Below are 24,224 nucleotides of genomic sequence, written 5' to 3' on the forward strand. Positions count from 1 at the left end.
CTAACTATACCTATTATGCTCACATCCAAATCATTTATATAAATGATGAAAAGTAGTGGACCCAACATCCAACAACCTTCCACCATGAGCCTATTTCTTCTACCTTTGAGCCAGTTCTGCATCTAAATGGTTAGTTCTCCCTGTATTCCATGAGATCTAACCTTGCTAACCAGTCTCCCATGGGGAACCTTGGCAAACGCCTTATTGAAGTCCATATAGATCACGTCCACCACTCTGCTCTCATCAATCCTCTTTGTTACTTCTTCAAAAAACTCAATCAAGTTTGTGAGACATGATTTCTAATGCACAAAGCCATGTTGACTATCCCTAATCAGTCCTTGCCTATTTTAAAACTAATAGAATTATGGTCGCTGGCCCAAATACATGTCCATCCTGTCCCTCAGGATTCCCTCCAACAACTTGCCCACCACTGATGTCAAGCTCACTGGTCTATAGTTCCCTGGCTCGTCCTTACCACTTTTCTTATACAGTGACACCATGTTAGCCAACCTCTAGTCTTCTGGCACCTCACCTGTGACTATCGATGATACAAATATCTCAGTAAGAGGCTCAGCAATCACTTCTCGAGCTTCCCACAGAGTTGTAGGGTACACCTGATCAGGTCCTGGGGACTTATTCACTTTTAAGCGTATCAAGACATCCAGCACTTATTCCTCTGTGATATGGACATTTTTCAAGATGTCACCATCGATTTCCCTGCATTCTATATTTTCCATATCCTTTTCCGCAGTAAACACTAATGCAAAATACTCATTTAGTATCTTCCCCATCTCCAGTGGCTCCACACAAAGGCCGCCTTGCTGATCTTTGAAGGGCCTTAGTCTCCCTTGTTACCCTTTTGTCTTTAATGTATTGGTGAAAACCCTTTGGATTCTTCTTAACTCTATTTGCCAAAGCTATCTCAAGTCCCCTTTTTGCCTGCCTGATTTCCCTCTAAACTGTACTCCTACTGCCTTAATACTCTTCTAAGGATTCACTCAACCTCTCCTGTCTATACCTGATATATGCTTCCTTTTTTTCTTTACTAAACCCTTAATTTCTTTAGTTATTCAGTATTCCGTACACTTCCCAGCCTTTCCTTCACTCTAACAGGAATATACTTTCTCTGCACTCTTTTTATCTCATTTCTGAAGGCTTCCCAGTTTCCAGCCGTCCCCTTACCTGCAAATCTCTGCACTGAATCAACCTTTGAAAGTTCTTGCCTAATACTATCAAAATTAGCCTTCTTCCAATTTAGAACTTCAACTTTTAGATCTGGTCTATCCTATTCCATCACTATTTTAAAACTAATAGAATTATGGTCGCTGGCCCCAAAGTGCTTCCCCACTGACAGCTCAGTCACCTGCCCTGCCTTATTTCCCAAGAGCAGGTAACGTTTTGCACCTTCTCAAGGAGGTACATCCACAAACTGAATCAGAAAATTTTCTTGTACACATTTAATAAATTCCTCTCCATCCAACCCCTTAGCACTATGGCAGTCCCAGTCTATGTTTGGAAAGTTAAAATCCTGAACCATAATCACCCTATTATTCTTACAGGTAACTGGGATCTCCTTACAAATTTGTTTTTCAATTTCCCTCAGACTATTAGGGGGTCCATAATACAATCACAATAAGGTGATCATCCCTTTCTTATTTCTCAGTCCCACTCAAATAACTTTCCTGGATGTATTTCCGAGAATATCCTCCCTCAGTACAGCTGCAATGCTATCCCTTATCAAAGTACCACTCCCCTTCCTCTCGTGCCCCCCTTTCTGTCCTTCCTGTAGCATTTGTATCCTGGAACATTGCGCTGCCAGTCCTGTCCATCCCTGAGCCATGTTTCTATAATTGCTATGATATCCCAGTCCTGTGTTCCTAACTATGTCCTGAGTTCATCTGCTTTTCCTGTTGGATCTCTTGCATTGAAATAAATGCAGTTTAATTTATTAGTCCTACCTTGTTTCTACTTCGTTACTGCCAGCCCTGACTGTTTGACTTGCTTCTTTTCTCAACTGTACCAGTCTGAGATTGATCTCTGTCCTCACTATCTCCCTGGGCCCTACCCCCTGACCTAACTAGTTTAAATCCTCCTGAGCAGCTCTAGCAAGTTTCCCCTGCCAGTATATTAGTCCCTTTGCAATTCAGGTGCAGTCCATCCTCTTGTACAGGTCACTTCTGCCCCAGAAGAGATTCCAATGATCCAAAAATATGAATCCTTCTCCTATACACCAGCTCCTCAGCCTTTAATTCACCTACCCTATGTCATTGGTTCCAGTGTGTACAATGACCTCCTGTTGGGCCCTCTCTCCCTTGAGAATATTCTGCACTCTCTCTGAGACATCCTTGATCCTGGCACCAGGGAAGCAACACACCATTCTGATTTTTCGCTGCTGGCCACAGTAATGTCTGTCTGTGCCTCGGACTAGAGAGTCCCCTAACACAATGTATCTCTTGGAACCCAACATCGCCCTCATTACATTAGAGCCAGTCTCGATACCAGAAACCTAGCTGTTAGTGCTACATTTTCCTGAGAATCCATCACTCCCTACATTTTCCAAAACAGCATACTTGTTTGAAATGGGAGTAGCCACAGAAGACTCCTGCAATACCTGCCTATCTCTTTTAACTTGTCTGGAGTTAACCCATCTATGTAAGTATCTGAGACTTTTCTCCCTTCCTATAACTGCCATCCATCACACCCCCTTGCTCTTGTAAATTTCTCATTGCCTCTAACTGTTGCTTCAACTGATCCATTCAGTCTGATAAGATTTGCAACCAATGGCATTTATTGCAGATATAATCTTCAATAACATGTAAGCCATCCCTAAACTCTCACATCTGACAAGAAGAGCATATAACTTTACTAAGGGCCATTTTTGCTTCTTACAATCTACAGACTCAGAAAATAGCACTGTCTTATTCTTCTACAAAACACTGCTCCAGGCTAACTTAATACTTGTGGCTTATATTATTAAGTTCAATCAAGAGACGTATCTCAAATAAAACATATAATCAAGAAAGAACCCACTCTACTCACTATTGTACATTTAAAGCAAGGCTATGCTTAAAATATTCACTTATCTGTTTCTGTGCTGTGATCTCTCCCAAATAGGTTCCTCCAAGATCAGTTTGAATTTCACCCGTCAGTTAATTTTCCTAGAGGCACTCCAATGTCCAGCGATACATGAATTCAACAGCAAAGGCAGTGACTGCGCAGGTTCACTGCTGTATCAGTTAGCAGTGTGGTGTGGGTTTCTCTCTCTCTGTCTCTCTCTCCCCCTGCACTGACCTGACCATGTGCTGCCTTTGTCTGTCCCTCTCCCTTTTAAATGTGCCTTTGTTTTGACTTTTTTTTCCTCCAAAGTTCCAAAACAATGCAACAGCATATAACACATTAATTGCTGCTCCTGGAATTCGAGGAAATCTCCTTCAACATCTAAAATACCTCAGAAAAGCCTGTTACAGCTAGAATTTTTTCTCGTCCTCCATCTTGGCAGATCCATAAATTGCTGAGTTCAACTGTTGTAACTGTCAGTCTTTTCTGTGCAGGTGTTGAACATTCGTGGCATTGGAAATTGTGCTCCTGGGACTCTGCAAGAACAACATAGTTCCAGAAACGTAAGCATTTGATCATAGAGTCAGAGAAATGTGTGGCACGGAAACAGCCTCTTCGGTCAAACTCATCCATGCCAACCAGATATCTTAACTTAATCTAGTCCCATTTGCCAGCACTTGACCTATATCCCTCTCAACCCTTCCTATTCATATACCCATTCAGATGCCTTTTAAATGTTGTGATTGTACCAACCTCCACCATTTCCTCTGGCAGCTCATTCCATACATGCACTACCCTCTACGTGAAAAAGTTGCCCCTTAGATCCCTTGTAAATTATTCCCCTGTCACCCTAAACCTATGCCCTATAGTTCTGGAATCCCCCACCCCAGGGATAAGACCTTGTCTATTTATCCTATCCATGCTCCTCATGATTTTGTAAGCCTCTATAAGGTCACCCCTCAGCCTCCGACTCTTCAGGGAAGACAGCCCCAGCCTACTTAGCCTCTCCCTATAGCTCAAATCTTCCAAACCTGGCAACATCCTTGTAAATCTTTTCTGAACCCTTTCAAGTTTCACAACCGTTGAGCATTGCTGTCTGCCGGGGAGAGGATTTCAGTGAAAATATTTTTAATGAAAATTGTGAAAGAGGGAAAGTAATAGACTTTATTATGATGCTGTGGCTGTTGGACTTTCTCTTGGAATATGCACTTGTTATCAGAAGATAGATATGCACCAACTTAGTAAATGATCTTTGTTTTAAAAACAACTTTGTCTTGGGTTTTGCAATGAAAGTGTTAGTCATTGCTTAAACAGGAGCAAATGACTCAAACGTATCAGAAATAGTACACCGAAGCACTGAGGAAGCAAAGGCAAAAGATCTCCAAGCTTGAAACCAGAACTGAGATGTTACAGATATTAGGAAACAAAAGAGACTGTGTTTATTTTCTCAAATAAGTATAAAGGGGAAGATTGACCTCACAAAAGTCTTTAAAAATTTGAAACAGGTTTGATGAGATTTATCCATATGTTTCTTCAGAACTCCAAAACCACAGATCATAAATGTGATTGTCACTCATAAATTCTGAGGGAATCCAGTAGAAACATCTTCATCTCGACATTGACAAGACTGCAGAACATGCTGCCATGTGGATGAATCCAAAAGACGGCAAGAGAAATATGAGTGTGAAAGGAACAGAAAGTTATACCATTTGGGTTTGTTTAAATTAGCTGTTGGGAGGAGTTTTGTGTGGAATTTAAGCATATTCATAGCCAGTTGTATTGAATGGCTGTAAATTCAATATGAAACGATGTAACACCTCAGATATTTTCCTCTTGGTTCTAAATTTATTTATATGAATGCACACAAATAAAGAGGTTTGGAACAGGAGCCGAGTTGGTTGAATGGTCAGCTGCACCATCAGTATGATGATGGCTGATCCCATTATGTTACATTCCTGCCTGTCCCTAATAAACTTGCTCACAAAGAATCCATCCACCTCTGCCGTAAAGATGTTTAAATATTTTGTTTCCACTGCTTTATGAGGAAAAAACTCACAACTGCCTCTGAGAAAAAAGTTTCTCCTCATCTCCATCTGAGATTAACACCCTATCATTTTTATCCCTTCATTTGATTGCCTTACAAGATCTCACATTGTTTCCAAATGGTACACGTTAAATGTTGTACTCTGATATGTTTCAATCACGAAGCTGATTACTCTTCTGAACTCCATTAGATACAAGCCTAGCCTGTCTAGTCTTTCCTAGTAGCACAGTCTGCCCATTGCAGGTATTAGTCTGCTAATGTTTTCTTTATTGCTTTCTTCTTTGCTTCGGTAAGGACACGAGTAATGTACACAGTACTCTATGTATTCTCACCAGTGTCCTGCACAAACTGAAGCATAATCTCCCTATTATTATACTTTGTTCCCTTTATGCTAAGTAATAATATTCTACTAGCTTTGCTAATTGCTTGCTGTACCTTTCTGCTAACTTTTGGTGAATCATGAACAAGAATGTCCAGATTTCTTTGCATCTCAGACTCTGTAATTTGTTCTCATCAGAATGAACCACCATTCCTGTGTGTGCTTCTTGAAAAGATTTATGCGAAAAGGATATTTATTGAAGAATTGCTCCAAATTCCAAGGACTCAGGCTAAAATAAGCACATTTCTTGATGACATAGAACATCTAGTTTTTATCTGGACTATCTTTCAGATTCATCAAAACGTCAGACAGCTTTGACCCTGATTGTGTGATCAAAGATGAAATTTTGTTGTGTGAACATATGTGAATTGATTTCCACCCTGTGTTCTGGTCCTGACAAATTGGGAGGTCTTCTTCAAACTTACTTCATTGAAAGTAAAATGCTCACTGTTTATCCCAACAGTAACAGAAGATTAATGAATTAATGAACTCTTTCTCTCTTTAGTATGGCAGCTTCCTCACCTCCCTGGGCAGGAATGTTTCTGCTTGTGCATGATGTTCTCTTTTGTGCTGCTTTTCAGGGTTTGCTGGGTATGTGTTTACGTCCACATGTGGCTGATGATGTTCGTAATGGGAATGAAGTGCTTAAATCTATGCCTGTGAGTAGCTAGAGCCTTGCAGATTCAGAATGAAATTATGACGGTTCATGTGATACGTGTTTGTATATATTTCAACATTCTTGCTAACATCAGGAGTTCTTCAAGGCTTTGGATTCAGGATTGCTATTACTTGTATTCCAGATTTCTGCATTGAAGAAAAATGGCCTTTTACAGTCGCTTACGGCTGGAGTTGATGAAAAAAAGCATGAAGGTGAGTCTGTGGTTCTAAGGTTTGAATAGGATGTGCGTTTCAGTTTCTTTGAAGATTAACTCCTGCCTAGTATCCTCTCCAGCCATGAATCAACTTGAATTGCAGCATTAAGTGTTCATGGCCAATGCAACAAAGTGGTTGTTGGAGCTGATAGGGCACAAATATATTTTGTGATGTAAGTTTCTAATTTATTATTATAATTTGTGAAATTAGTTTCTCAAGTATTTGTAAACAGGCTGTTGATTTTCAGTTCTGTCAATAAGACTTGTATTAGTTTCAGGAATACTTTGTTTTTTAGCAATGGGTCAAACAACAGTTCCAACAAATCATGCAAGTTAAATCAAATGGCCAGAGAAACTGCCTGCTGCACTACTTGTTGGAGTGTTTTCTAAGATAATTTTTTATGACCTGTGGATAAATCAGCCAGAGGTTAGAAGCAGGATCAGTTCAGAAGAAAGCAGTTGCACTGTTTAGCAGCTGAGTAGTAGTCAAAGTAATTGAAGAAAACTTTGCATTTCATCTAAGAGTTCCTTTGCAACAGTCAGTGAGTGAGTCTGTGGCTGTGTGTCTCAGGTAGAGATAGGAACACAGAGAATCACATCTTGTAAATGTTGAGAAGTTCACCGAAAGGAAATGCTTGCAATCACATGAAGGTTTGAGTTATGCTATAATGGGGTTGACTGTCTCTAAAGGATATTGCTGGCAAAGAGGGTTGAATCTTTCTATTTGCTGTTTATGCAAAGATCTTTTCAAGTTGTCATAAAGCTTTGGTTTTGATTTTCTTGTATGTCCTAAACTTGACGTTGTTTGTTATAAATGCAGTGTCTTGGGAATATATCTCGTGAGATCACCACTAGAACCAAATTGAGAAAATAAAACTATGATCCACTAATCTGGCTTTCATTCTGGAATCGAATTTGTCTGAATCGTTGTATGTGGATTGAACTCACTCCGTTCTTGTCAGTCTGTACCATGCTGTGGCCTCTTACTTGACTGAATTTACCAAACCTGAGAAATGTAACTCAGTTTGGACAAAATAAGTCTATTGGTTATTTTATCAAAGATTATAAAAAGAAAAGTCCAGATTTTGTTTGTGTAGATAGTTTGTTTCAGCTGATTAGGTCAAGAAAGACCAGAACTCATCATCTCAAATTCTGAAAATTCATAACTCACCGAGATTCAGGAATATAGTCTTTTTTTCTCCCCCAGAGAAAAGTGGAACCAATGGAACATGGTTCCACTGTGCATGCTGAACAACTGGTTTCTTTAAATGAGAACTGGACTGGTGGAGAGAAAAGCAAAATAAGATAGATACCTCGTAGAATCAGTGAGCCAAAGATGGGTTTCTGCACTAGCTTTGATTGTCTAAAGGGATCCAAGAATTTTCCAGATGTTTCCTCCTAATTGTGCAAGTTTGTATCTGGTTTCTCATCGAATCTTATATGGATTTTGGGTAGACTGGGATGCAAATGTTGTGATGTGTGAGCTGTTAGAGCTCTGCCTGAGTGGAACCATTAATTCTTTACATGACTGTCTATCTCTTATATTTGTGTGTTTGTTGTTGCGACTAGAATAACTCATCAGAGATTTGATGCACATAAAGTATATGGCTGGAGGTAGACGAGTAAAAGTTGTTCATTTGGGCAAGAGTAGAACATAGAACATAGAACAGTACAGCGCAGTACAGACCCTTTGGCCCTCAATGTTGTGCTGACCTTTTATCAGACTCTAAGATCATACTAACCTCCATACCTTTCATTGTACCATCTTCCAAGTGCCTATCCAAGAGTTGCTTAAGTGTCCCTAACGTATCTGACTCTATAACCAGTGCTGGCAGTGCATTTAATGCACCCACCATTCTCCGAGTAAAGAACCTACCTCTGACGTCTCCCCTAAACCTTCCTCCAATCACCTTAAAATTATACCCCCTCATGATGGCCATTACCGTCATGAGAAAAAGTCTCTGTCTATCCACTCTATTGATGCCTCTCATCATCTTATACACCTGTATCAAGTCACCTTTCATCCTTCTTCGCTCCAATGAGAAAAGCCCTAGCTCCCTCAACCTTTCTTCAAAAGACACGCCCTCCAGTCCAGACAGCATCCTGGTAAATCTCCTCAGCACCTTCACTAAAGCTTTCACATCCTTCCTACAATAAGGCGACCAGAATACAATTTTCCAAGTGTGGTCTAACCAGGGCTCGATAGAATTGCAGCATAACCTCATGGCTTTTAAATTCAATCTCCCTGCTAATGAAAGCCAACACACCATATGTCTTCTTGACAAAGCTATCAACTTGGGTGGCAAATTTTGAGGGATCGATGAACATGAACCCCAAAATCCTCTGTTCCTCCACACTGTCAAGAAACTTGCCTTTAACCCTGTATTCTGCATTTAAATTCGACCTTCCCAAAGTGAATCACTTCACACTTTTCCAGGTTGAACTCCATTTGCCACTTATCAGCCCAGTTCTGAATCCTGTCAATGACCCTTGGTAACCTACAACAACCCTCCACACTATATACCGCTCCACCAACCTTTGAGTCATTGTCAGTCTTACCAGCCCACCCTTCCACTTCCTCATCCAAGTCATTTGTAAAAGTCACTAAGGGTAGAGGTCCCAGAACTGGTCCCTGCGGAACACCACTGGTCACCAAGTCCAAACTGAATACTTTGCGTCTACCATCACCATCTGTCTTCTATGGACCAGCCAGTTCTGTATTGAGACAGTCAGATTTTCCCATATCCCATGCTCCCTTACTTTCTGAATGAGTTTACCCTGGGGAACCTTTTCAAACATCTTGCTAAAATCCATGTACATTGCATCCACTGATCTACCTTGGTCAACGTGCTTTTCACATCCTCAAATAATTCAATAAGGTTTGTGAGGCATGACCTGCTCCTCAGAACGTCATGCTGACTCTCTCCAATCAAACTATGATTTTCCAAGAAATCATAAAAACTGTCTCTCAGAGTCCTCTCCAATACTTTACCCACCACAGACGTGAGACTGACTGCTCTGTAATTCCCAGGATTATCTCTGTTTCCTTTCTTGAACAAGGGAATAACATTTGCCTCCCTCCAATCATCTGGCACTACTCCGGTAGACAGTGAGGATGCAAAGATCATTGCCAAAGTCGCAGGAATCTCTTCCCGCACTTCCCATAGTAACCTAGTGTATATTGTTATGAACCAGGCTAGACCCCTTAAAACATTTCAAGAAGGTAGCCTCGACTCTAGCTTTGCTAGTTGTTTTAAATAGGTGTAACACGGACATTCCGGGAATCGTGCAGCAGGTCAACCCACTTGGTTTTAAACGGAGCAGAATGTTTTTACAAGATTACCGAATGAAACACAAACAAAAGAGAACAGAGTACCATATCCGAAAACCCAACAGACTATCCCAATTTAATGATGCTGTTTCAAATCCTTGCGACAATCCCCTTAAACACCCCTTGGCAAAAAGATAAAGTCAAACACAAGTTCTGACAGGAGAGATGTCAGAGAGAGCGGCACGGTGGCACAGTGGTTAGCACTGCTGCCTCACAGCGCCAGAGACCCGGGTTCAATTCCCGCCTCAGGCGACTGACTGTGTGGAGTTTGCACGTTCTCCCCGTGTCTGCGTGGGTTTCCTCCGGGTGCTCCGGTTTCCTCCCACAGTCCAAAGATGTGCAGGTGAGGTGAATTGGCCATGCTAAATTGCCCGTAGTGTTAGGTAAGGGGTAAATCTAGGGGTATGGGTGGGTTGCGCTTTGGCGGGGCGGTGTGGACCTGTTGGGCCGGAGGGCCTGTTTCCACACTGTAAGTAATCTAATCTAGAGAGAGTATCTGCTTTTTTGGGTCCAGCAGCCTTTTTCACGCTACTGCTGAAAACCAACCCAAAACAGAGAAAGGCTGAACTGGCAGAACTGGACACTCACCTTTCATTGTACAAGTGTTTTTTTTAACTTGAAAGCCTTCTGCTTGAGGCAGGATCTGTTATTTGTAGTCAAATTGGCCCTAAAACCCTTCAACCCCAGACTTTTCGGGTCTGTGTCATTTACAACGTCTCTGAAGAGAAAAACAAGGTTAGCATAACCTTGTTAAAGGAGCAGCTTCATCACAATATCCTGTCTGGCTTATGGGATTTATCTATCCTGATAGTTTCAAAATTTTCAGCATATCCTCCTTAACATTAACCTGTTCGAGCATATCAGTCTGTTTCACACTGTCCTCAGAAACACCAAGGGCCCTCCCAGTAGTGAATACTGAAGCAAAGTATTCATTAAGGACCTCCCCAACTCCTCTGTCTCTGGGCACAAGTTCCCTCTACTATGCCTGGTCTGTCCCACCCTCACTCTGGCCATCCTCTTGTTCCTCACACAAGTATAGAACGCCTTCGAGTTTTCTTTAACCCTTCCTGCTAAAGCTTTCTCATGGCCCCTTCTAGCTCTCCTCAGTCCATTCTTCAATTCCTTCCTGACTACCTTGTAACCCTCTCGACCCCTGCCTGATCCTTGCCTCCACAACCTTAAGTAAGCTTCCTTTGTCCTCTTGACTAGATGTTCTACATCCCTTGTCACCCAAGGTTCTTTCAACCTCTCATCCCTTCCTTGCCTCAGTGGATAAATTTGTCCAGCACTATCAGCAAATGTATCGAAGCTACCTCCACATTTCTGTCATGCATTTCCCTGGGAATATCTGTTGCTAATTTATGCTCCACGGTTTCTGCCGAATAGCGTTGCAATTCCCCCTTCCCCAATTAAATTCTTACCCGTACTATCTGCTGCTATCCATCTCCATGAATATAGTCAAGGTCAGGGAGTTGTGATTACAGATCTCCCACTGAGAGATCTGACACCTGACCTGATTTGTTGCCAAGCACCAAATCCAATAATGCCTCTCCTGTAGTTGGCCAATCTACATGTTGTGTCAGGAACTGTTCCTGGACACACCTGACAAAAACTGCTCCATCCAAACTGTTTGAACTAAGGAGGTTCCAATCAAAATTAAGGAAGTTAATGTCACCCATGACAACAATCCTGCACCTTTCCAAAATCTGTCTCCCAATCTGCTCCTCTGTGTCTCTGTGGCTATTGGGGGGATCTATGGAAAACTCCCAATAAAGTAACTGCTCTTTTCCTGTTTCTGACTTCCACCCATACTGGCTCAGTGGACAAACACTCCTCGACAACCTCCCTTTCTGCAGCCATGATACTATCCCTGATTAGCAATGCCACTTCCCCATCTCTTTTATCTCTCTCCCTATTCCTTCTGAAACAGCTAAACCCCAGAACATTCAAAAACCATTCCTCCCCTGTGATGTTGAAGTCTTTGTAATGCCCACAGCATCATAGCTGCAAGTTTGTCACCCTTATTTCTGATGCATCTTGCATGAAAATAGACATATTTCAACCCATCACAGTGACTGCAAGTTTGCCCTATCAATTGTCTATCTCTCATCGCAGACTCTCTGCATGCTGTATTTGCCTGTTCCCCAGTTACCCCATCCTCTGATTTGCAGCTCTGGTTCCAATCCCCCTGTCAAACTAGCTTAAACCCTCCTAAAGGACTGTGGTAAACCACCCGCCCAGGATATCGGTGCCCCTCCAGTTCAGGTGCAATCCATCCTTCTTGTACACATGCTACCTTCCCCTGAATGTACCCCAATGATGCACATATCTGAAGCCCTCCCTCCTACACCAGCCTTGCAGCCACGTGTTCATCTGCAGTCGCTTTTTGTTCCTAGTCTCACGTGCACGTGGCACTGGTGGCAATCCTGAGATTACTACTCCGCTTGTCCTGCCTTTGAGCTTCCAACCTAACTCCTTAAAGTATTTTGAAGTGCTATGATTTCTGATTTATTGTACTTCATTAGATGATAACAGGAGATAAAATAAAATTGCAATCTTGAAATTATTAATCTCTGAAAATAAGCCACTGGTGCATGGACAAGGCATATAATCTGAAGCAGCAAGAATACAAAGGGAAGGTTTTCAACTGTGAAAGGAAGGAGTTTGTACACATAAATGGAACATTAATGGAACTTTTTTTGTCATTACTTTTGCAGTGACTTTGGAGGTGCTGCAGGCAGAAGCAGAGTGGGAGGCTTTGGAAACAGTTCACAGAGGTGAAAAATTTATATTTAAAGTTTTTTGCTGTTTAAATCAGATCGTAACTAGTTACTGTTTCTGCCAATCCTGAGTCATTGATAGTTGGTTGGAGTTTAATTCTCTATACTTAGCACGTTTACTGAGAAACTACCTGTTTCATTTAGATCCCACAACTTGTTATGACTTGCTTTCACTATGATTAAATTAAAGAGTAACAATATGTTTACAAAGGCAACAGACACTGTGATCTCAGGTCATTATTTGACAGATGTGGCACACAGCCAGTCATGTTTCACCTCACCTAGTGCAATGCTGAAAAAAAGAGGAAGCTTGACCTGTTTGTATGTAATGATAAGGGAGCAAGCAACTTCAGACCTGGTAATGTGTCAAGAAACGTGATTAATTAAGAATGTCACCATGATGTATCCCAAGTCAAGAGTGACCATAGCTTGATTCAATTTCATTCTCAGTTTGAAGGTAAGAAATTGACTTATGAAACTTGAATCTTACCCTTGAAATTGCCTTTATTTTAGTGAATGAAGACAGAATTGGCTCAAGTGATTGGAAAGTAAGTTAATAGCTAAGGCAATTCAGACGTAGTGGTAGACATTTCAGGTGATATTTCATAACTCCCAACAAAGTTATATTCCATTGAGAGAGAGAGAGACTCTACAAAAAGGATGCACCATTTGAAGCTAACTAAGAAGGGTAACAATTGTCTGAAATAAAAAAAATCAATGCAGGCATTAGTGCGAGGCTAGAAAATTTGGGAAGATTTCAGAAATAAGGAAAGATGAGTTTAAAAAAATCGACCAAGTCATTAATGTATCATAATGACCTTACTCCATTTAAAAGAACTGAGAAGCATTTTGTTGAGTGAAACTGGACTCTATGTATGTGCAGATTGTTCTTGCTGAACCAAATGATCCTTAATACCAGTGGCATGAATATTTTCTGTTTTGCACATTTTTTTTGAGAAAGCTGACATTACGCACGTGGACCACAAAAAGAAAGTGAATTCAGTGAAAACAAATGGCCAGCTCACAAATGCTGAGAATTTGCAGAAAACATTCAGGCTAGATATACGAGCAAGTGATTCATTGGCTCTCCATATAGAGATGTTTGTGCGCAAAATATCTCAGTGTTGCCTGGGATACAGATATCCCAGCTTCATACCCTTGGAGAGTGACAAGGTTTTGTCTCATTTGTAAATGATCAATCCTCAGTCCTGAGACTGTGCCTCCATCTTTTAGGTTCTTCAAACATGGGAAACAACCTCTGCTTGTGTTATCTGAACAGTTATGATTATGTTGTCTTCTGAAGGTTGCCATACCCCCTACCCCAATTCCTCCATGAATAACATTGCAGAATGTATGTCATCTCTTTTTCGGTTGCATATGCTTCTTGATCCTCAAGGACCCTTGCAAATACAACACCTGTGCCGGAGAAGTTAGGCAATACAGGCCACTGATGACACTGTTAATAGCAAGCAAACAAAATGCTGTGTGGCTGGTCTCACAACGACTCCCTGTTGAATTTTCCTCTTTAAATGAAAACATTGGGTCTTTGATCAGATCCTCAGTGGAGTGGCACTTAAAGCTCCATTGTGCCACTGAGTGGTATTGTGCACAATTGATGTCAACGACACTACCATTTTATTATTCTGGCTTTCCCCTGCAAAGGATTAATTTAGGTGCTGTGACATGTTATTCGTGTGATGTTACAAATATTTTACAGATTTTGCGATCTCGATGTATACAGTTTAATGAGTGGTAAATGAAATATAATGCGGGAAGTTTGTATTTACTTGGGCAGAAAATCAGAAAAGTAGAACTTTTTTTTCAAAAGCTTGAATTTGGAAATGTTGCTGTTCAGAGAGACTTAGATAAAATCATACAAGGAGTAGAAAGTTAGCATGTAGATGTAGCAAGCAGGAAAGCAATGGTAGATTGGTATTGATCAAATAGGGTTTGATGATAAGATTAAGTGTCCATTGCCATGGACAAAACTAGATGGAAGCAGATTTTTGAAACCCAATGACAACAGAATTTAGAGGTGAAGTAACAGCAGTAAAAAGAACAAACCAAAGAATCGAACTAATAACAGATAACTAGATATTCCACGTGACAATAAATACCCTGTACACTTACAAATTCCGAATCAGCTATCAGGGAAGACAATAATCCTCACCTGCAAAGAATAACCACTATGCAGGATAAAGGAAGTCTTGATTTGAAGAGTTTGATGAGACCAAAGCTGTAGTACTGTGAGAATTGTGATCATCGCCCCGTCCAACATACAAACCAGCATCCCATCCATTACCTTCATCTATATTTCCTGCTGCATTCGGAAAGCACCCAACATAATCAAAGACCCCTCAGTTATATTCTGTTTCATTCTCTTTCATCTGGCAGAAAATGAAAAAGTTTATACATACATATGAATTCAAGAAAGGCTTCTTTCCTGTTGTTAGCAGAGTATTGAATGGACCTCTTTAATGTTAATGCTGATCTCTCTCTGCACCTTCTCGGCAGTTGGAAGATGGTATCCTGAACTTTTTTGTTACAGTGATGCACTTGTGTCGTACAATCTGCCTGTGAAGTGCAGAAGACAACACTTTTCTCAGTACCTTGGATATGTGGCAATAATAAATAAAATTTTGGGTTCCACCATGCAGTATGGATATATTTTGAGAGGAGATTGCACACTGAAGGTTCGCAAGGTTACTTCTTGTGATGAAGTGTTGAGAGATTGAATGTATTTGACATATATTCACTGAAGTTTAGAAGAATGAAAGGTGATCACTTTGCAACAAACGAGTCTCTGAAGGAACTTGATAGGACAAACATTGAAGGGTTGTTGGCTGGGTACCAAGAACACTTGGAGAGTAAGGGATTAATCATTTAGCACTGAGTTGAAATGAAATATGTAAACTGAAAGGCTGGAAATCTTGGAAATTTTCTCTTCCAGAAGGTTGTACTTTATTATTTTTTTTTTCATTTCAAAAACATACTTTATTCAGAAAACACCTTCATAAACAGACATAGTCATGAGAGCAGTTAGAGTCTGTACAGTCTTAATAAACGGAAAACAAACAAACCAAAGGGGTATCTTATTTATACAAGACTGTATTTAAATATATATAAGGCACCGGGGGCATCTGATAACTGAATGGACTCCCATTTAACTTCAGCAGAAAGAGCTTAGGTGGTGATCTTTCCGCCTGAACCTTGACAACAGCTGCCCGCTGAGTGCATCCCTCAGCACATAGTCCTTGGAATGTGCCAGTCGGCAACACTGAGTCAAGGTCAGCTCCTTGCTCTGGAAGACCAACAAGTATTGGGCAAACCACAGAACATCTTTCACTAAGTTGATGTTTCTCCACCACAGTTGATGTTTGAGTCAATGGGCATCGCGGGGGACAGCCCAAAGAGCACAGAGTCCTGTGTCACGGAGCTGTTCATGATGATGACATAAACCACAGCATCTCTCTTTAGAAGGCAAAGGCAAATTCCAGAAGGACATGTGTGACAGTCCCTTACCCCCCAACCCCAACATCCCGCTTTGAGGGGAGCGTGCAGCATCCATGAAAGATCTCACTAACAGCCAAGTGATAGCTTGGTGCTTGTTGGAAGTTCTGGTGATGAGGCATTCTGCCAAATGACTTCAGCAGTTTGCTCTGGGGATAACCTGGCAGGATCCATCCTCTTCTTTTCCAGCAGGGTCTCGAGGACACTACGTGCTGATCAATTTGTGATAAACTTGTGATTAAAGATGTTTCTCTTTGCAAATTACTCCATGAAAGACAGATGTTATGGAACAGTCCAACTACTTGGAGTATTCTGTGGTGCCGAGTCCAGTCTCAATCTTTGCAACACTGAGGACAGGTAGAACCTCAGTACATAGTTACACTTGGTGCAAAACTTGATGCAGGCACACACAAAGGTGGCCATCACAATGAGTGTGGCGTTTGATATGTTTTTTCCTCCTCCCAACCAGAGCTTTGTACATGGTGTCTCTGCGGCACAGTCCATCTGAAACCTCCAGCTGAATTGGGAGATTGCTTTGGTAACTGCAACGGCACAGGTTTGGTGAATGAGCCAGACCAGTACCAAGTGCAACACTAGAGAGTAGCTCACACTTGATATCCAGGTTTTTATTTGCAGTAGAAATTGAGTGATGCTCCCAAAAACCCAGTTTCTGTTTTACCTTGACGATACACTCTTCCCAAGTTTTTATGTACACCCCAGTCCCTCCGAACAGTATTCTCAGCACCATTAGATAATCTGTACTAATGGTGAAGGAATAAAGGATTAGACAATCCGGTTCCCAAAGAACATGGCCTTGTTGTTGCTTCAATTTATTTTGGCTCCTGACACCAGTTCCAACTGGTCACAGATGCTCAAGAGTCTCCGCACTGACAGCGAATCCAAGCAAAAACAGTCACGTCATTCATGTACAGGGCAGCTTTGATCTGCAGGCCTCCACTGTTAAGAATAATCACCCCTCTCAGATTCACATCTTTCCTCATGGACTCAGCAAAAGGCTCTAATCCACACACAAACAAGGCAGGAGAGAGGGGAAAGCTCTCCGTAACTCCAGATCTGATTCGAATGCTTTCTGATTCACACTCATTGATTGAGACTGCACTAGCAATGTTGGTGTCGAGGAGTCAGATCCAATTGAACATTCCCTCCTCAAAGCCTGTTTTGGAGACCACGTCCCATATGTCAGTGTATGATATCCTGCCACAGGACTTCTCCTGGTCCAGGCAGGCTTTCACCCCCTGTCGTGCATGTCAGTGATCGTATCCCTGAGGAGTGCAAGACTCTCAGGCATCTTCCTTCCTGGTAGAGCACAGGTTTGGACAGGGTGAATCATCAATCGCAGAGCAAACGTAACTGGTTTGGCAATGACCTTAGACACAATTTTGTAATCTGCATTCAGCAGTGAAATTGGTTGCCAACTTCTAATTTCCTCCCTCCCCCACTTCAGCTTGTTGGTGAGGGTGATGATACCTTCCCTCATGGATTGATGCCAGATACCTGCCAGAAGCATATTTTTGTACACCTTCGGCGGATCCTGGTCAATCAATTCCCACAGAGTTGAATACAACTTGGCCAGTAAGCTGTCACTTCTGGAAGTATTGTTCTTTTCGAAGGACTGAGGGCCTTGGTCAACTCTTTCAGAGATAATGGCTGGTCGAGGCGCTCCCACGTGTTCTCGTCTAACACCTCTATCAAAGAGGTCAGGAGAGATGAGGAGGCCATGCTGTCTGTGGACTTTGTGTCAAATATTCTGACATAAAAAGATTTGCTGATCCTCAGAATATCTGACTCATCATTTTCCTTCAGGTTGCTGAGCACAGAACTCTGTTTGTGCACCTTCTGGTAGAAGAAATATGAGCACGTTTCAGTTAGCTCCATGGTGTAGACCCTGGACTGGAGGATTATCTTGAAGGCCTCTGAGACCAAGAGTATGGCTTGCTGGCTCTTCACCTCCTGGAGATCCTCCGTGACATCAACCCACATCGTCTACAATAGGATTAGGTTCTGAATGCTTTTCTGGAGTTTGGACAGTTATCCCCATCTTTCTTTCTCACTTTCTGAACACGTTTGAGGATAAAGAGCCTCTTGATGTTCCCCTTGACTGCTTCCCACCAGTTCTCTGGAGAGTCAAAGAGGGGCTTCACGGTACTCCAATCTGTGTAATCCCTTTTGAGCTCCTCGTTTTTTTCTGAGGTCATCAGTTTCATGTTCAGCTTCCATGTCCCTTGCTGGTGTACTGGTTGTTGTCCTATAGGTGATAATTGGCCAGCAGGGGGTATGTACATGAATTATTATCGGGAGCATTTCGCGATAAAACATCTGCTATGAGGAGGCATCTGTCGACCACCTCCTTATCCTCAGAGATGGTGAAATTGCCTCACCACAGCAGAGTACCCAGATCACAGTAACAGCACTTGTTCCACCCCTGACCAAATTGAAGGCCTGTGTTCACAAGCTTGACCATTTCCTGTAGTTGCTGGGGTGTGCTATCCCACACTCCTGCAGAGGCAGGAGGTCTGCTGGGTCGTTGGCCAGGTAAACTGACATAGAAACACATCGCATAGTAGATTTATGTTAATGCTGGCAATTTTAAAACCCATTTTGAGAGTTTGTAAAATTATCTATCGACCTGATGTCTGTTCACTTGGGGAACAGTCTTGTCACTGGGGGAGTTCCTGCATCCACCTGTGGTGTGGGTGAACTGTTGGACACTCTAAGTGCTGAGGGAACTGTCCTGTTCCACCCTGACGGCTTTGCTTGATCTGATTCTGAAGCCACGAAGGTCCAGTTCATTGTCCAATACAGGAGCTGTTGTGCTGTGCTCCTGATCTGGAATGTTGCTGCTCCCAGCTGCTGGAGCTGTGATGCGGTGGGTGCCCCTTGGTTCATGGCAGTTGGAGTTTGCGTTTCACTGGACTGCTTGCGACAGCCATTGCTTCTGGGTTGGGAGTGTTTCTCTCACTTTCCCCCATGCTGCTGTGCCTCTTTTTTTTTGTTGGTGGCCATCCCTCCTCACGTCTTCATTATCAGAGGAGCTGCTGATGTGTCCATCATGCAGATGCCTCTTTCCATTTTGATGTGAGCCAGTGTAGGCCCAACGCGTTTTCCTTTTCCTGTTATTTGACACTGGGATCCACTTCCCTACCACCTTCTGTATTGACTTCAGACCAACGCCACAGAGTCATGGAGATCTACGACATGGAAACAGACCCTTCTCGTCCAACTCATCCATACCGACCAGATATCCCAATCCAATCTAGTTCCACCTGCCAGCACCTGGCCCATATCCCTACAAACCCTTCCTATTTATTGGCCATTCCGGATGCCTTTTAAATGTTGCAATTGTACCAGCCTTTACTACTTCCTCTGCTAGCTCATTCCATGCACAAACCACGCTCTGTGTGAAAACGTTCCCCTTAGGTTTCTTTTATGTCTTTCCCCTCTCACCTTAAACCTATACCCTCTAGTTCTGGACTCCCCCACCCCAGGGAAGAGACTTTATCTATTTATCTTATCCATGCCCCTCATGAATTTATAAATCTCTATAAGGTCACCCCTCAACCTCCGACGCTTCAGGGAAAATAGCCCCAGCCTAGTCAATCTCTCCCTATAGCTCAAATCCTCCAACCCTGGCAACATCCTTATAAATCTTTTCTGAATCCTTTCAAGTTTCACAACACCTTTCCAATAGGAAGGAGACCAGAATTGCAAGCAATATTCCAGAAGTGGCCAAACGTTTATGTGTTTCAAGACATCCAGCACTTACTCCTCTGTGATATGAACATTTTTCAAGAAGTTACTCTCTATTTCCCTACATTCTATTTCTTCCATGTCCTTTTCTACAGTAAACACTAATGCAAAATACCTGTTTAGTATCTCTCCAATCTCCTGTGGCTCCACAAAAATGCCACCTTGCTGATCTTTGAGGGGCCTCATTCTTTCCCTAGTTAGCCTTTTGTCCTTAATGTATTCTCCTTAACTCTGTTTGCCAATGCTATCTCATGTCCCCTTTTTGCCCTCCAGATTTTCCTCTTAAGTATACTCCTACTGCCTTTATACTCTTCTAAGGATTCATTCGATCTATCTTATCTATTTCTGACATATGCTTCCTTTTCTTTATTAACCAAAACCTCAATTTCTTTCGTCATCCAGCATTCCCTACACATACCAGCCTTTCCTTTCACCCTAACAGGAATATACTGTCTCTGGAGTTAGATCGATTTTTTTTGTCTCTCAATCAAAGCAATGAAGGGATTTAGCTCTTGAGAGGGTAAGAAGAGTGAGGCCCTGGTTGGTCATGATCATATTAAGTGTTGTGCCTGCTTGAGGGTTGTATGTTCTACTCCTGCTTTTTCTTATGTTTTTTGTTGCCTTGCTTTGACATATCGGAGGGGAAAGTTCAAAGTGTTAATTGAATGAGCAAAGCTCTGTACTCTTTTTCTACTCATTGGTCTCAGAATTTCTTTTTGAGGAATGGAAAGTAAGGATTCCTCTTCATAGCAGGCTGTTTTAATGACGTTTAACATTCTGATTCCTCAATTGCTAACACAGCCAAAGTAAAATACCAGAGCAACATATCAAGCAGACTTGGAAACACACCTTGGCATGCTCAGCAGGATTCCCCACTTAAAATGACATCACCTCAGAAGAATGTCCTAGAACAGCTGGCATCAAGCCCCAATACCCTGGCTACATATTGCAGGAACCTGCCAAACTTCACCATCAGAAGTATGGCCTACGAAATGCTTGAGTAGGTTACACAGGTTACTTTGTCATTTTGATGAAGTGTTTCATAGTTAACTGAACATGGTACAATCACAGTTGCTGTGTATAGATTTGAAAACTTTGGTTAATGTAAACTGAGTGGAGAGTCTGAAATTTTCTTTTGTTTGGGTAAAAGATCATCTGAAAATTAATATGGAGGTGCCAGTGTTGAATTGGGGTGGACAAAGTTAAAAGTCACACAACACCAGGTTAAAGTTTAACAGGTTTATTTGGAAGCACTAGCTTTCAGAGTGCTGCTCCTTCATCAGGTCGCTGTGGAGCAGGATCATAAGACACAGAATTTATAGCAAAAGATTACAGTGTTGTGTAACGTAGACGATGTATTGAACAAACCTAGATTGCTGTTAAGTCTTTAATCTTTTAGAATGGGTTGAAGGTTTCAGTTCATTAATATGTAAATCTCAGAAGTTCTTTGAAGTCACATTCTCGATAACTTAAGGTTTTTCTTAAAAAAGGTGACATCTCAGCTCAGACAATGCATTAAAAGTGTGAGTCTGTCTGTATCCCAATCTTGAGTCTATTTCCAAAATAGGACTTTATAAAATATTACATAGATTGACTGCCTGCAGGTCGTGTGCTTTTTGAGGAAAATAAAATGTATCTGTAAATACAATTCTGCAAATGCAAATTCACTCCATAGATTTATGTGTGCATGTGCATGCATGAGAGAGAGAGAGAGTATGTGCATGTGAGAGAGTGTGTGTTTGCGTGTGTGCATGCTTGGAAAAGTGCGTGAGTGAGTGTGCTGGAGTGTAAACCTCTGTGTGTGTGTGTGTGTGTGTGTGTGTGTGTGTGGGGTGGTGTGATGTATATGTGTGTTTGAGAGAGAGCATGTGTATGAGAGAGGGTCCGCGTGAGTGTGTGGGGTCACCTGTGGTGTGACATGAACCCAAGGTCCCGATTGAGGCCATCCTCATGTGTACCAAACTTGCCTATCAGCCTCTGCTTGGCTACTTTGCTTTATTGCGTATCCCGAAGTCCATATACCATGTCGCAGGGCATACTCCTGCCAATGTACCATGTCTCGGAGCATCCTGAGGAATGGTACATTGGCAAGACCAAGCAGCTGCTATAACAACGGATAAATGGACACTGCGCAACAATTGCCAGACAAGGATGTTTCCTCCCAGTCGGGGAACACTTCAGCGGTCAGGGACATTCGGCCTCGGATCTTCGGGTGACCATTCTCCAAGGCAGACTTCGGGATACACAACAATGCAGAGTGGCCGAGCAGAGGCTGATACCCGTGAGGATGGCCTCAACTGGATCCTTGGGTTTATGTCACACTACAGATGACCCCACTACACGATAGTCTCTCTCTCTCTCTCTTTCAAACACACACACACGCATCCTTTTTCACAGGCTTACACTCTGTAACACTCATGCACACACTCTGCCAAGCATGCACTCACGCAAACACACACTCACACTCACACTCATGCACACAATCACATTCCCTCTCTCTCTGTCTCATTTATGCACACACACATGCAAGGGTGAATTTGCATTTGCAGAATTGTATTTACAGACACATTCTATTTTGCTCAAAAAGCAGACAATCTGCAGGCAGTCAATCATGTAATATTTTATAAATTTCCAATTTGGAAACAAAACCAGTCTGAATCAAGATTGGGATAAAGACAGACTCACACCTTTAATGCATTGTCTGAGCTAAGGTGAAAGACTGAACAGAAATCTAGGTTTGTTCAATATATCGTTTCAGTTACACGATACTGTAATTTTCTGCTCTAAATTCTGTATCTTATGATCCTGCTCCACAGCTACTTGATGAAGGAACAATACTCCGAAAGCTAGTGCTTCCAAACAAACCTGTTAGATTACAATCTGATGTTGTGTGATTTTTAACTGAAAATTAATGGCAGTTTTTGTACTGAAATGCATTGTTCTTTTCCAGGTCCAAATGACTTTACTGGAAGCACCCCACTCATCTCCTTTAATGAAGCACTTCAGCATTTTCAAACTGCTGATCTTTGTGAGTACAGGGTAAGCACAATGTCAGACCATAAAAGCAAGAGCAGAATGCTCAGCTTTTAATTTTGATGGGAGAAAGTGAGGACTGCAGATATTGGAGATCAGAGTCAAAAGTGTGGTGCTGGAAAAATGCAGCCAGTCAGGCAGCATTCGAGGGGCCGGAGAGTCAACATTTTGAGCATAAGCTCTTCAGCAGGGATGTGGTTGGGGGAGCCCAAGGGGGCTGAGAGATAAATGGGAGGGCACTGGGGCTTGGGGATGAAGGTAGCTGGGAATGCAATAGATAGATCAAGGATGGGGTTGGTGATAACAGGTTGGAGTGGAGGGTGGAGCGGACAGATAGGAAGACAAATGGACAGGTAGGACTGCTCAAGAGGGCTTTACCGGGTTGGAGGGTTGGTTCTGGGATTAGGTGGGGGAAGGGGAGATCAGGCAACTGGTAAAATTGACATTGATCCTCTGTGGTTGGAGAGTCCCAAGGTGGGAAATGAAGTGTTCTTCCTCCAAGCGTTGGGTGGCTGGAATTTGGCGGTGGAGGAGGCCGAGGTCTTGCATGTCCTTGGCAGAGTAAGAGGGGCAGTTGAAGTGTTCAGCCACAGGGCGATGGGGTTGATTGGTGCGTGTGTCCTGGAGACGTTCTCTGAAATGTTCTGCAAGTTGGCATCCTGTCTCCCCAATGTCGAGGAGATCACTTAATGAGCAATGGACACTGTCGATGAGGTGTTTGGAGGTGCAGGAAAATTTCTGCCGGATGTGGAAGGATCCTTTGGGGCCGTTGATGGAGGTGAGGGGAAGGTGTGGGTGCAGAATTTACACCTCTTGAGGCAGCAAGAGAACGTGCTGCAGTGGAGGGTGGATTGGTGGGGGTTCGGGACCTAATGAGGAAGTCACTGAGGGAATGGTCTCTGTGGAATGCTGAACGGGAAGGGGAGATATATCTCTGGTAGTGGGGTCTGATGGTAGGTGGCGGAAATTGCGGAGGATGATGCGTTGTATCCGGAGCTGGGTGGGATGGAAGGTGAGGACTGGGGGTTCCTCGGCCTCTGGTGCCTGATCTTCACCATGGACAACCAGTCCCTTTACGTGTCCATTCATCATGACGAAGATCTCCAAGCCCTCTGTTTCTTCCTCTCCCGCCGACCCAACCAATATCCTTCCACCAACACACTCATTCAATTGGCTGAACTGGTCCTCACACTTAACAATTTCTCCATCGAATCCTTCGACCTACTTCAAACGAAAGGGGTAGCCATGGGCACCCACAAGGGCCCCAGCTATGCCTGCCTCTTCATTATGTTTATGAAACAGTCCACCTTCCGCAGCTATACCGGCACCATTCCCCACCCTTTCCTCCGCGACATCGATGACTTTATTGGCGCCACCTCCTGCTCCCACAAGGAGTTCATCAACTTCATGAACGCCTTCCACCCTGACCTCAAGTACACCTGGACCATCT

General features: G+C 42.6%; 1 protein-coding gene across 9 annotated transcripts in view; it reads left to right on the top strand.

Annotated features, from left to right (window-relative positions):
• elmod3 (ELMO/CED-12 domain containing 3) overlaps positions 1-24,224 on the top strand; it is a 42,893-nt gene that overhangs the window by 9,028 nt on the left and 9,641 nt on the right. For 6 of the 9 annotated variants that reach the window (XM_087984189.1, XM_043681359.2, XM_043681358.2 and 3 more), the window contains exons 3-7: positions 3,552-3,620; positions 6,062-6,139; positions 6,281-6,350; positions 12,401-12,460; positions 22,692-22,780. In XM_087984189.1, coding sequence (XP_087840315.1) covers positions 3,552-3,620; positions 6,062-6,139; positions 6,281-6,350; positions 12,401-12,460; positions 22,692-22,780 — 366 coding nt within the window. The remainder of the gene's footprint in view (positions 1-3,551; positions 3,621-6,061; positions 6,140-6,280; positions 6,351-12,400; positions 12,461-22,691; positions 22,781-24,224) is intronic. The other 3 variants (XM_087984190.1, XM_043681361.2, XM_043681360.2) reach the window with 3 other exon arrangements.

Source organism: Chiloscyllium plagiosum, unplaced genomic scaffold (assembly GCF_037043375.1).
Source record: "Chiloscyllium plagiosum isolate Xiang-an unplaced genomic scaffold, Cpla_swu_hap1 HiC_scaffold_48, whole genome shotgun sequence".
NCBI lineage: Eukaryota > Metazoa > Chordata > Chondrichthyes > Orectolobiformes > Hemiscylliidae > Chiloscyllium > Chiloscyllium plagiosum.